The sequence below is a fragment of the Nanorana parkeri genome, unplaced genomic scaffold (assembly GCF_000935625.1).
Source record: "Nanorana parkeri isolate BGI_ZX_2015 unplaced genomic scaffold, ASM93562v1 scaffold44, whole genome shotgun sequence".
NCBI classification, from domain to species: domain Eukaryota; kingdom Metazoa; phylum Chordata; class Amphibia; order Anura; family Dicroglossidae; genus Nanorana; species Nanorana parkeri.
This window is the reverse complement of record NW_017306312.1, coordinates 957,444-972,137: the sequence shown is the minus strand read 5'-3', so window position 1 is coordinate 972,137 and position 14,694 is coordinate 957,444. Positions and strand designations below refer to the sequence as shown.

Genomic DNA, 14,694 nt, shown 5'->3' with positions numbered 1-14,694 from the left:
TTACACAACGGGATCCCCTGTAATGCCCATCTGCTGTCTTTGACCCTACCCATGCACATTGCCTATTGGTCAGTCAGGTTGCTCATCATGGTGACAGGTCAATAGAATAGTGGGTGGGACAGGGGGATCCAGGTTAGCACATGTACCCTGGGTTTCTGAGGTATAGGGGCACCAAAGTGGGATCAGATGCAATGTGCATGCTATTCTTTGCACCACTGCATCATGGAAGAAAGGGTAGTCACATGCTCCTCTATACCTAGAAGTACTGGTTTTTGTTTTCAGTGGTTAATATGGAGCAGCAGGGCAGCAAAGAAAAGGGGAGAATGTCAGGCAAACACAGGTTCATTTTCAAGTAAAGTCTAATTCTATCTTTTTTTTTACCAAGTTTCACGTTACACCCATATTCAGGGTGGAACATAAATCATGCTCACATAAACAAGCCCCCCACTCCCAAACTGCTCCCCCTTACCAGAATACTGGGGTTTACCAAGTTTCATTTTACTCCCATACTCAGGGTAGAACATGAATCATGCTCACATAAACAAGCCCCCCCACTCCCAAACTGCTCCCCCTTACCAGAATACTGGGGTTTACCAAGTTTCACGTTACACCCATATTCAGGGTGGAACATAAATCATGCTCACATAAACAAGCCCCCTACCCCCAAACTGCTCCCCCTTACCAGAATACTGGGGTTCTTCTTCCCTGCAGGATTCTGTCTACATATAAAATTAGAATGCCTGTGTGTAGATTATAGCTTTAACAAAACCTGTAAATCAAAATACCCTAGCCCTTACCCCAGGCACACAGTCCTGATCCAAGCAATGCAAATGTACTGGGCTCTGGCCACTGAGAATAATAGCCACCCTATATTGACAGATGTGACCATTATTCTCTATGGCTGGACATAGACCTATGCAAGCCAGTGGGCTAAGTGCTACTGCCTGGGGCTCTTTTCTGAGGCATTTTTGGTGAGAGCTCCCAATTTATGTCCCTGTGAAACTCAGTATATTGTTGTGACTTGAACTACTTGTGACCTCTCTCTGGTCTGCATTCTACATATATTCTTATGGAGAATTCACTAGAGACCCAGTAACAGAGTCTTCAGTCTCCAGTGGATTCGTCAATGGAAAAAAAATGCCAAATCCAACTTGCAATGCAAAAATGGGAAATTAAATTCACAAAACACCCTGTGGATTTTGGGACAGGAAATGAGGGCACTCTGCCCACAAAGAGACACAAAACATTTTGGATGAAGTGTTCTTTGCTGTCATGCAGACTAAGGGCGGTAGCAGTTTCATAACAGAAAAAAAGAACTGCTCAAAATACCCATAACATGGAATGTGCTGAGTTTAGCCTTGGCAGGGCATGTACAAAGGCAAATAAGAGTTTCCATTGCTCTGCAAGATTGCCTAGTCAAACAGATGAGATGCTTTACAATCTAACGGCAGTTACACATTGGCAAGCTGAAACACAAGGGCCATAAATCATACTTACAGCTTTGCAGTGATAAGTAGAAGCAATGCAACGAAAGAAGATTTCTTGAGTTTGCTAGTCTGTCCGACCATTGTAAGGCCTAGATAAAATAAAGCTGAGCCCGAAAAAGAGCTAGCTAGACCTTCCAGAAAGTTCTCCAAGTAAATGGGAATCTTCTGTCCAAGTGCAAAGTTAAAGGCGATGCCTATAAATACCATAAATACAATGGGGTTTTGGAAGACACGGAGAAGTGCAAGTCCTAAGATCTTTAGCTTGCCTTGTGAAGCGACGGGATTTTCTCGCCATTTCTGGATCTCACAAAGAACAAAGCCCAACGGATTCAGCATCATGAGGGACACAGGGGCCACCAGGTATATATATTGGAGGTATTCAGGATATGTTGTTTGGTACAAGGCTTCAACTAGAATCAAAACAAACAAATGGATTATTTACAGATTAGCAATAAATCTGGGTAAAAGAAGAAGAAGATCTTGTTAGTCAATTATGTGATCACAGACGGCACAGGAAATAGAATTAACGGAGAACTATGGGGCTTTTCCCCATAGTTCTCCTTAGGGTAACGGGAGGACACAAACTAGCGTCCTCCCGTTACCCTAAGCTCAGTATACCGCGAGCTACAGCTCGCGGTATACTGAGACGCCGCAGCCGGAGCGGATCCCGACATCGATGTCGAGATCCGCCCAGCTGCGTGAGTGACAGCTGGCTCTGCCTATCTAGAGGCAGAGCCAGCTGTACCCGCCCCCTCCCCCGTCCGTACCGCCAGTCAGCGCTGAAGGATCGCAGCGGGGAGGGGGGAATCCATCCCCTTCCCTTTCACGGCAGAGAGCCGTGACAGGATCGAGAAGTGAGCGAACATCGGCATGTGTTCACTCACCTCCCGATCTACTGAGCCGACCTGTGACAGTTTCATTGTCACAGGTCGGCTAGAACTATGAGGTGAGTGAAAAGCACTCACCTCATAGTTCTCCTTTAATGGTCTAAGCCAGGGGCAGGCACTCCAGCTGTGCTAAAACTACAAATGTCATCATGCTTCTGCCTCTGGGAGTCATACCTGTGGCTATGAGAGTCTTGAAATGCCTCAGGGGGATTGTAGTTCCACAACAGCTGGAGTGCCGAGGTTGCCTACCCCTGATCTAAACAGCAAGTAATGGTAATATTGAATACTGGTTATGTAGTTCTGGGTGTAGCTGTGAGTCTGGGGGGTGCATTGAGCTCCTTGTGTCTCTACTACTTAGCACTAAAAAAAAAAAAGAAATCTGCAAGTTCAATCAGATTCCCCTCTTGCTATGGACAAGCATGGGCTGCCAGTGTCAGTAAATAAGAGCAACATACAGGCCAGGAATTTAGACACACATCCATTCTGACCCCTAATCCCTTCATGACCAGAGATTTTGCAAATCTTACCCGAGCTGACTGAAGAGAGATGCTGATTGGTTGCCATGGGAAACTGCTCCAGATTCTGTCTGCTCCGGTTTTGATAAACTCCCCCCAGTATATGTTGGTTAACTTTACAATTTACTTAATTGACTAATTTGCCTACCTAAATAATTTGTACCATGTTTTAACAAATACCTTGCTCAGGTTTTTCATTATAGGCTAACAAATGGACAAAATGTGTTTCAATTTCATATTTATTGTAACTCTAATGTCTTCTTTAAGGCCTTGTTCACACCAAGCGCGTTGCAGGAGCAGAGCAGTTACAGACCGGATCAAAACTGCGTCCAATGTATTCCAATGGTATTTTACCTGCTCTGGAACGCATGCAAACGCATCAAAAACGCATGCAAACGCCTTGGAACGCACCGAAAGCCCATTTTAATCAAAACATTTAAAAAAATATATTTTTACCAAACACGGCCCGGAACGCATCAAAAACGCGGCACAAACCACTGCACTGCGTGTGCAGAAACTCATGCAGATCTGGTCTGCATTTGGTGTGAACAAGCCCTAAACTGAAGAAAAATCAGAGAGGAAGAGGCAGCATTAGTAACCCATGGGGGTCTGCTCTATGCACATGTGCTGAAGGCAAATGCAAGCTGGCCAAACGCCAGTAGAATTTCATTTGATAATCTTTGTTTTCAGAATGTTAATTTGATTGTCCTGTGGTTCGGAAGGTCTACTTGGTGTCTGTTTTCTACCATAAATCTGATTTTCATTCAGGGATATTGGTACCTATTATTCCATGCATGTGCTAGGCACAATAGAAACCGGTTTAATAAGTCTGGATTAAATTCTTAGGAGCTTTCAAACTAAAATGAGCTGACATCAGATGATGGCAAGATGGAATGCTCTGCTGAACTATTTTGAACAACATTCTAACGGCGGAAGTGGTATCATCCTGCTGCCTGTGCTGTATGGCAGTGGAGGTGTATGAATTACAAAGATGGCTGACAGAATTATAAATACTGTCATATGTGAATTTCAACTGCGTATTTTATTTTATCCCTATAGTCCAGCTTTACACAAACTATACACAAGATTACTAGTGTACAAGATTACTTACCAATGGGATAGCCAAGTGCAAAATCATTGCTCTGCGTAGCAAATATAGGAAATAGTCCAGCTTTGCTCAAACGGGTTTGTGGATTTGCCACCAACAAAGTTAGCACACAAACTATGATGAAGACCGAGGCTTTGGCAATAACGATGCTGTAGAGGAACGACCAGTTGACGTCAGAAAAGTTTAGGACCACCATGTTTTTAAACAGCAATGCTGGAAGTGCAAACCGGGAAACATAGCTGCCTAGTCCTTTTGCCTGAGTAGGAGTTATCAAGTTGGCTCTGCCAGCAAAGTATCCACACATGATGATACCAAAACATTCCAAGAGAGCAGGAAGAAGTCTGTTTATGGACATAGTGGGACTGCCATTGGTGGTATTTGTGCTGTCGGTCATATTGTGTAAAGACAAGTTGCTCCATGCAGCTTCCATATAAGAGTCCATGTTTTCGGTTATTACTCTTAATGTCAGATCCTGTTATGATACGTGCAGATTCATGATGGCCTTTGAAAGAAATATAAATAAATATAAAATATATGCACAATAGGACCAGTCGGAGCAGAAGCAGGATAATTAGAGGAAACCCATACAAACCCCGGAAAAGCATACAAACGCTATGCACATAAAGTGTCCTTAGTGACAGCTGAACCTAGAGCCCCAGTGCTACAGGGCAAGACTGCTAACCACATAGCCACTTTACTGCACATCTTTACATAAAGCCACAGTCCTGTCAGTAGTTTTCCCTTTATTTTTTTTACAAAGTGTGAGAATTCATGTGGGTGGTGCTCTTGGATGGTGACTACAAAATTACAAACACTGTATATGTGATCAATGGAAATGTTTTCATCTTCCATTCATATGCAACTGAGTATTTAAAGGCATAGTGTGGCTTTTTACATTTCAAAAAAAAATGCACACGCATTAATAAAAAGGAAAAAAAAAAAAAAGTACATTGTGAAAACACACACACATGAAGACGGCTGTTTTGACTGGTAGCTTAAGAAACATTGCAGTCAATGGACAAATGCGCATACCAACGCACACGACAATGTGCAACATGCTTCTGCCGTGCATTTTCTGGCATTTCCATTGAAGTCTATGGGGGAAAACGAACCTGAAACTGCCAAAATAAGCTCATGTACTTTCTTTCTTTCTGCGTTTGGCATTTTGCTACTCAGGTGTGAACAGGGGCCATTGAAAATCATGGGATTTCTTGTGCTGGGCATTTAAAAGCGCTTTTCCTACTGCTCAAAAACGCCTAGGTGTGAACCTGGCCTAACAAAAGATACTGGTCAGTCTACAGACCCGGCATGCTGAGATAAAATAACACCCATGCACATGCTGCAGCCATGTTCTTATCATTTTAAACAGCAGGCGATTGCTGCTTAAAGGATAACTATGAGGTGTGATTTTCACTCACCTCATAGTTCTAGCCGACCTGTGACAATAGGACTGTCACAGGTCGGCTCAGTAGATTGGGAGGTGAGCGAACACATACCGGCGTTTGCTCACCTCTCGATCCTGTCACAGCCCTCTGCCGTGACAGGGGAGGGGCTTGATCCCCCCCTTCCGATCCGCCAGCGTTGACTGACGGAACGGACAGGGCGGGTACAGCTGGCTCTGCCTCTAGATGGGCAGAGCCAGCTGTCACTCACGCAGCTGGGCGGATCCAGACATCATTGTCGGGATCCGCTCCAGCGGCTCAGTATACCGCGAGCAGCAGCTCGCGGTATACTGTGGCGTCTCAGTATACCGCAAGCTGTAGCTCGCGGTATACTGAGCTTAGGGTGACGGGAGGACGCTAGTTTGTGTCCTCCGGTTACCCTAAGGAGAACTATGGGGAAAAGCCCTAACACCATAGTTCTCCTTTAAATACAAGCAATCCGACGGCTGTACAGCTGTCAGATCGCTTGTACGATACAGTGGTTTGTGCCCCTTCCGCCGGCGGTTTCCCAGGGCTCCACTGCGGGCCCGGCATGGCAGGTCTCTCCTGACTGATCTCTCCTCCGATCACTGGACCCGGAAGTGATGTGTATTACATCACTTCCGGTATCACTGTGCACATTCTTCGGCTCTTAGAGCCAGGAGAAGAAGCTAGGGATGCAGATCTCTGAGGTGTGTGCATGATTACAGAAGTGCATTCATTTTCACCTTTTACATTTGCATGCAGTTCAGCTTTAACAAGGATACACTCAAATTTAAAGTGTTATTAAACCCATGATCCAAAAAAAATGGAGAAGCATCATACACATACTCAACTGCCATTTCATGTTCTCCTCAATGGCCTCATTTCTGAGAGGAAGAGAACAAAAAGGTCTTCCTATGAACTAATGATGCACCAAACTTTTGGCCGCCGAAACATATTGCACTTTCGGCCGAAGTTGCGGGGCATCCCTGGTTTCTCTCTTCCCCTCTGGGTTGCTGCTCTGTGTCCCCTCTGGCACAGCGCAGCATCCAGCGGGGAGGAGAGAAACTGTCACAGGAGGCCGAGTGGGGAGGACAGCAATGTGAGCGGCCCACGTGTCACAAGAGGCCGAGCTCTCCTCCCGTACCGCTCAGCCTCCTGTGACAGATTAGGAGAGTGGTGTGGGGGTGGAGACAGCTGTCACAGGAGTCCAGGCCAATGGTGCAAGGGAGGTGTCAGCTGTCAGAGGAGATCAGCTTTCCTCCCCGCAGCGCTCGCTCAGCCTCCTGTGACAGCAAGTCAGGATGGAGAGCAGTACAAGCAGTCAGTGATCAGTGATCGCTGAGCGTTTATAAATAATTGGAGGATATCGTATGTTTACTGTGTCCCCAATTATTAATGAATGGGAAGTGATCTACATCACCTCCTGTCCATTCATGATTGTGGACACAGTAAACATTCTATCTCCACAAGTTATGAATGAACAGAAACACTCAGTTTAGAGGATTCCTGTTCATTGATCATAACAGGGACTGCAGAAAAAGAGATTGAGGACTGTGTTCTCAATCTCTTTCTCTATTTTAAAAGGGAAATATCAGGAGTCTGTTTAGACCCCCAATATTTCCCCAAAGCCCCTAAAAGTAAAAAACATAAAAAAATATTAAAAAATATAGGAAAAAAATGTTTTGGTTTCGGTCTGACATTTGAAAATGTAATTTTGGTGCACCTCTACTATGAACAGTTACCTCTGTAGCATGGCTCCATTGCCTTCCATGGGCTCCCTGGAGTCACCCTTGCATGCACGCGCCTGTGACTACATGCTATATGGAAAAAGCCGGCATACATACAGATAGCCTAGAACTGCAGTGCTGCTCCGCCCACCAGGTTTTAAATTGGCAGCTGTTACCTTGTAATCGGCCCTTGCATGTGTGATGTTAGCAGTGCGCACTTCCTGGCGGTAAGTTCAGGAAGCAGTGCAGACACTGGTAAAGCGTCAGTCATGTCTAAGGGCTTGTTCACACTAGTATCTGGTATTCATGTGCCCATACAGTGCTGAAGCACTCCATGGGGTCACATCACACTTTTTTTATTTTTGTTCGAACTTTATTGAAATGTCACAAGTGCAAACCCGTTGTGCCGTGTCTCACTGTGGTGTGCTTGAAAAATAAGTTTTAAACCATAAGTAGGAAAACTACATTTAGATTGCAGATATTAACATGGGTTGGGAGGGGTAGACATTAAAAGATAATTGAGGGTTTAATACTACTTCAATGGTATAACTAAATTATCCAGAAAAACAATACAGAGGAATTGTCATAGGATACATTTTCTGATGTGTTTATGAAACTGGAAACCTCATGTGATAATAATTACCATGTCACGATGTAATCCACATTATGTTCTTGCCAGCATATCAAGCTGCCAATAGAAACTGGCCAGCAAATTTAGAGATCTGTCTACCACCAACAATAACCTATGCATGTAAGAAAAGAATATAACCATCTATAGGCAGTGATAGATGTGATATTTACTTTAACATCACAGTGATTACAGGTGAAGACAGTGAATGATAAGCTGGTTTTATAAAGGAAATATATTTAAAGGAGAACTACTTGGAGAGAAAAATGTACTCTTCCCAATACTGCAGCTATCACATGTCGGCTCTAAAGCTTGCGAGCTGAGGGATCACAAACCGCTGATCGCTTAGCTTACAGTCTTCTCCCTGCAGAGAGCGGTGCCTATTCCTTCTCTGTTCCTTCAGTATTCTACTTGGAAGGACAGACAGGGGAGGGGGTGGGCACAGCTGGCTCTGGCTCTAGAGAGGCAGAGCCAGCTGTCAATCAGGCAGTGGGGTGGATCCCGACAATATTATTGGGATCTTTTCTGGCTGCAGTGCAGCTCTGTACCATCAGCATATAGTGGGCAATAGCCCTACCTTTATATGCCGAGTTTGGGTCACAGGAGGACATTAATAAATATACTCCTTTAACCCAAAAGAGAACGGAGACCAAAAAAAAAGGGTTTGGCTTTAGTTCTCCTTAAGTTTGTATGAAACACGGATTAGATAACCTGGCAAGTTTTTATTTAAACATAAACAGATTATGGAATCGGACACATTCTATACCATCCAACCTAAACTTTTTAGATACATAGTATACATTACTCACGTATAGCCTGCATTGCTCTACAACAATATTGCACACTCTACAAAATGCAGGTTGAATGGTTTAACCAGTTGACATCCGCGGTGTTAAACCCCCTTCCCATCCAGGCCATTTTTCAGTATTCAGCGCTGCGGTACTTTGACTGACATTTATATATCTAACAAATTACAAATCCTACAAAATAGAACACGTCATTGTGGAGAATTGGGAATGATAACTTTGGAACACTCAGACTGACTTATTTATAAAGCCAAATTGAAATAGACATTGGGGAGGAATTTATCAAAACAAATTGCAACAGTTTTAGTCTCTTAGATCATTTTTTTACGTTCAAATCTGCATTTTAACATGTGCGCCTGTTTTGAGCAGAGCTTGCACTACTTTTCCAACTGCACCTGTTTTCTTCTGCACTTGTCCTGCGGCTGTCTGAAACTGGAGCATCACCTAACAAAACAATCACAACTTAAGAAGTCCCCATGACCACTTCTTCAAGAAGCGACAGTTAAGCTTTTTGCCTGTCTTCTTTCCTAGAGTCTATTAAACCTCATTTATGAACAACATTACACTAGCATCATAAATATGGAGCAAAGTGCATCAAATATATTCCGTGCAAGTTCAAACACTCGCAATTGCTATGATAAATTCCCCACATTGTGTGGTAATCATTCATATTTACTGATGAGAAAAACAATAGTGACATAGGGGCAGACAGGAGGAATCACACACTGCATTGTGGGTATACGACACAACTAAAAGTCTTGAATACCAATGGCGGCTGGAGGTCTGGAATGCAGCGGACATGCACGAAATGTATGAAGAATACTTCACACAGCATGTTCCTGTGTCCCAGCACTGCTCTACTAGGGAGTATGGAGCTGCAGTGGGACTATACTACTCTGTACTTTTACAAACTCAAGTCAGCATCACAAGCCGACTCTAAGTATTGGGAAGAGTACATTTTATCCTACTTTAAAAAGAGAAGAGGGGAGGATATGAGGCTAATGGGCACTTAGGGAGGAGTGGAGTACCATAGGTGAAGAACTTGAAAGAGTTACGTCTCACCTTCCTTGTTTCGCATTGCAAGGAGAGGAAGTGCTCCCTCCGGGGAACTTGCCAGTATCTAATCAAGGAATAGCAAACATTATCTTTAAGAAAAGAACCTTTTTGTAAGGGTCGGAGGCTCTAAAGTGCATCCAAACTGAGGGGGAGGGAACTGCTTTGCCAGTGTGGAGAAGCATTTTTGCTGCTTCGAGAAGTTGTATTGCTATGGAGTTTTGTATGATTCTAAGGGGTAAGATGTGTTGTGTAACAAGTCGATTCTGAAGAGGGAGGGGGAGCGGAGTTGGGCCAAAATGTGTTTTGTAACAGCTTGTATCCTTCCACAAAGGAGTTGTGTGGGGGCAGGTCTACCAGGTATGCATGAGGGAACAGATCTCACCAGAAGGGCACCAACATTTGTCAGATGTAACTGGAAATTTGTAAGGGGCAGGTGAAAATCTGTAAGGGGAAGGTGGAAATCTGTAAGGGGAAGGTGGAAATCTGTAAGGGGAAGGTGGAAATCTGTAAGGGGAAGGTGGAAATCTGTAAGGGGCAGGTGGAAATCTGTAAAAGGCAGGTGGAAATCTGTAAAAGGCAGGTGGAAATCTGTAAGGGGAAGGTGGAAATCTGTAAGGGGCAGGTGGAAATCTGTAAGGGGAAGGTGGAAATCTGTAAGGGGAAGGTGGAAATCTGTAAGGGGCAGGTGGAAATCTGTAAGGGGCAGGTGGAAATCTGTAAGGGGAAGGTGGAAATCTGTAAGGGGAAGGTGGAAATCTGTAAGGGGAAGGTAGAAATCTGTAAGGGGAAGGTGGAAATCTGTAAGGGGAAGGTGGAAATCTGTAAGGGGAAGGTGGAAATCTGTAAGGGGCAGGTGGAAATTTGTAAGCGGCAGGTGGAAATCTGTAAGGGGCAGGTGGAAATCTGTAAGGGGCAGGTGGAAATTTGTAAGCGGCAGGTGGAAATCTGTAGGGGGCAACTAGAAATAGTTCTGCCTACATTTACCATGATGTTGTAGCTAGTGTAAATCGCTCTCATCTTACCTCCTACTGCAAGGCAGGAACCTGCCCGAGTGTATTTTACTGGAATATATGTGTCAAATGTGTTACTGTGCAATGATGAATACCTACCAAAAACAAAAATTGCTGACATTGTATTCTATAGTCAGCATTGCTGCAGTGCTCATACAAGAATATGTTTCTAAATGTAAGATCTACATTTGTAAATAAAGACTTGACGGGTGTAGAGTTCACGAGGATGCCCATGCATGTCTTTATCATCTGCCGTATATTTGTAAACAAAAAGCGGACAAGGGACATGAGAAAAAAGCAGCAACAAAACAGAACGCAAGCCTGAGATTCCTGATTCCACCACTTCAGGTGATCATAGAAAAATACTGAATGCAGCCATTTTTAATGCTGATTGTTACAAGCTCAGGAAGAATATTATTAGTCCTCATAGCACAAAATCCTGACAGAGGAGAGGACACCTGTGTGCAGAAAAACAAATGGAGGGAACAGCACTAAGTATACAACATTTCTTCCACATACTAAAACCAATGCTCAGTCTATGCAGTCTGAGTCTTCAAAGCTGAACTCCGGGCACAAAAACGATCATATAAATATATTCCACAATTGCCGCATATAAAAATCCACTTTGTGTGCACCAAATGCTTTTCTAAACCCAGAGATTACCATATAAAAAACATGTCTGTGCAGAGAGCAGAGTTGTGGGGGAGACCCAGCAAGGCCACACCCACTACAGGCTGCCTGCAGAAAACTACAGGAGGGGGCGCATACAAGACCAGTCACTTGCACAAGGAGAGAGAGCAGCAGTGACCGGTCTTTATTAAGGTGCCGATACACTGTACGATCATACGAGAATCGCGGGAAATCCCGCGATCGTACGATAATCGCAAAGTGTATGGAAGGCGTGCGACCGTCTCTACTGTACGGTCGCACGTCTTCCGTCGAACAAGCAGGCTGGAAAACCCGCCGAGAATTGTACTATTCTCAGCGGGTTAGTGGCCTGCTTGTTCGACAACTGCCCGTTTGCAGCCATCGGAAGCCCACCCCTCATTGCAGATGATCGCATGTACGATCTGCCTGTCCAAGATGGGCAGATCGTACGTTTTAAAAAAATTACTTTACAACCCTCACAAGACAAAAGTGTATGGCCACATTTACAGGAAGCTCCTGCCAGGGAAAGTTTCACACTGGAATACTGCACAGATCTGGAAACAGAACCCAGAGATTGAAGAAGTATATAACATTCCCTCTTGTAGATAATATTTGATTATCCCGGAGTTTAGCTTAAAAAAAAAAAATCCAGTTACCTGTCATTAGAAGACGGATAGGCCACCCTTTGTATTTTTGTTTACACATCATGGTGCACAATCATGTGACCACCATCTGCCACCGTGCACAGTGGTCACCTGACTATATGCCACTGTGTATGGCAAAAGCCACTGCTGAACGGCGACAGTCAACATGATCGCCCTCTGCCACCACTGAACGGCAAGAGTCACGTGATCACCATCTGTCACCAATGAAGGGCAACAGTCCCGTGATCACCATCTGCCACCTTGCACAGCAATCAGGCAATCACCATCTGCCACCATTCTTGGTGACAGTCACATGACCACCATTTGCCACCACAGGTGGCGACAGTCATGTGAGCGCTTGGCCTGGTGGCACATTCTCTGAACATGTCATAAAGACATAGATGGGCTAATTACTTAAAATTGAGGAAAGAACAATCAGCACAAAGTTGTCACCCACACCAACCAATCATAATGTATAGCAGGTAAACCTAAAAGGTTCCTAATGACAACAGATCCAATGTTCTGCTGATTCCCCCATTTCTAATGCACCCTCCCTATACCATAGCGCTGTCTTGCAGCATGCAGGGTGAGTGACACCAGTCCTGCACACAGAGTCTCTTGGAAATTGGAATCTCATTACATGACAGTGTGCGGCACCTCGGCTGCAGTAAACATATTGCTGTCGTGTGTCGGGCTCGTCACACATGTCAGGGAACAGTTACGTGGTGTATGTCCGTACCACCACCTCCTCCCCTTCCTTTTCTCCATTGGGTGGTCTTCCCGTTGTCCGTATACATGCCCCGTGTTTACCTCTATCACCGGCAGCAGTCACCACGGAGGCTCGTTCACCTTCCCCATCCCCGGCTCCGTCAGCCGCCGCACTGAAGGGCCGGCCGCAGCTTACACTTGCGTAACTTCAATTACAAAACAACATTCCCTCATTCAGCGGCTCGGCTCAGCGCAGACCAGACGCAGCTCCGCAACCAATAACGGAGCAGAGCTCGACCAATCAGCGAAGCCTGCGACACTCCGGCCATCCAATCAAAGACGCCAGGCGGGCACGGGTCACGTGAGCAAGAACGGCACATAGTGGGAGGGAACTTGAGGAGAAAATATTTAGCGTCGGTCAATAAAAATGCAGAGCGTGATGAGAGTGAGCGAAGGCTCGGGCTGAGCTACTGAGAGCTGAGAGATTACACCTCATATGTGGGAATGCCAACTAATGATTCAAGAAAGATTGTGTTGTAGTGTGTTGGTCATAACAGTTTAATAAAGAAATAGGCTACTAGTCTGGAATGTAAATGATGGGACTGTAAATTGTGACCCATCTGTCTGGATATTTTTATAGCAGAGCACCTAGGTGACCATGCCATTATAATTTCAGGACAATGACTACCCATGGGCTCATAAAGTGGCATAACTATAGGCATAGCCTATAATTAATACTCTAGCGCCCCTGCCGACCAGAGGGCGCAAACCTTGTTTTAGAGGTCTGTGGAATAGGTGAACAGTTTTTCCTAAAGGAGAACTGTGAGGTGAGTGCTTTTCACTCACCTCATAGTTCTAGCCGACCTGTGACAAGGAGACTGTCACAGGCCGGCTTAGTGGATCGGGAGGTGAGCGAACACATACCAGCGTTCGCTCTGCTCTCGATCCTGTCACGGCACTCTGCCGTGGCAGGGGAGGGGCTGGATTCCCCGCTCCGATCCGCCAGCGCTGACTGGCGGAACGGGAGGGGGCGGGTACAGCTGGCTCTGCCTCTAGATAGGCAGAGCCAGCTGTCAGTGACGCAGCTGGGTGGATCCCGACATAACTGTCGGGATCCGCTTCAGCTGCGGCGTCTCAGTATACCGCGAGCAGCAGCTCGCGGTATACTGCGGTGTCTCAGTATACCGCGAGCTACAGCTCGCGGTATACTGAGCCTAGAGTGACGGGAGGACGCTAGTTTGTGTCCTCCCGTTACCCTTAGGAGAACTATGGGGAAAAGCCTTAACCCCATAGTTCTCGTTTAAGGGTATAACACGTGAAGAGAGGTGGTGGCACCTTGTTGTGAATACACTAAGGGCCAGTTCACATCAATTGCGGTGCGTTCCAGAGCGGTAGCTGCTGGAATGCACAGCAGTCGCACACTAAACTCCTCCAACCTGACTGCAATGCACCGCCATGCCCCCTCCCGCCCCAGAACAAAGGGAGGAGTTTAGTGCACTATAAATATGAGAACAACTTTTTTTTGTTAATTGCATTGCTCAGTGTTTTGCGTGATATGCACTATTGCACATGAAAGATGCCACAGGTTACCTGTGGCATTTTTTTATAGGGGCATCTTTTAAGTGCAATATTAAGCCCCCCACCCCCCCTTTCAATTGATATATATATATAATATACCTGTGTTTGTCAGAGACTGGGTCTGTGCCGCCGGATTTTGTCAGGGACCATACACTGCGTGGTGGAGCCAGAGGATGATTATCTCCCTGTTTCCCTCTGATGTCACTTCCTCCCAGCACTCAGCACTGCCACAGAGGAGAGGAAGCGGGAGGGATGACTAGGCAAAAGACAGTGAGAGAAGCCGACAGCAAGAGCCGACAACTGATAGTATGTGCGGCTTACTTAGAGAGCCACAGTCCGGTTTGAATAATGTGTCCGAGCATCAGGTGGGCTGAAACTCGGGCACAGGATTCCAAACCCAGACTGTCCAGGTGAATCCCGGACGTGTGGTAACCCTAATAGTAACAAAGACGGCTGCCATGGGGCCTGGGGGTGGAAGGGGGTGAC

General features: G+C 45.5%; 1 protein-coding gene across 1 annotated transcript in view; it reads right to left on the bottom strand.

Moving 5' to 3' along the window:
• GPR155 (G protein-coupled receptor 155) overlaps window positions 1–4,482 on the bottom strand; it is a 30,362-nt gene extending 25,880 nt beyond the window's left edge. The window contains exons 1-2 of the mRNA XM_018572420.1: window positions 4,001–4,482; window positions 1,498–1,897 (exon numbers count right to left, since the gene is read on the bottom strand). Of these exons, the coding sequence (XP_018427922.1) occupies window positions 1,498–1,897; window positions 4,001–4,439 (839 nt within the window). The 5' untranslated portion in view covers window positions 4,440–4,482. The remainder of the gene's footprint in view (window positions 1–1,497; window positions 1,898–4,000) is intronic.
• Window positions 4,483–14,694: the final 10,212 nt, after the last annotated feature.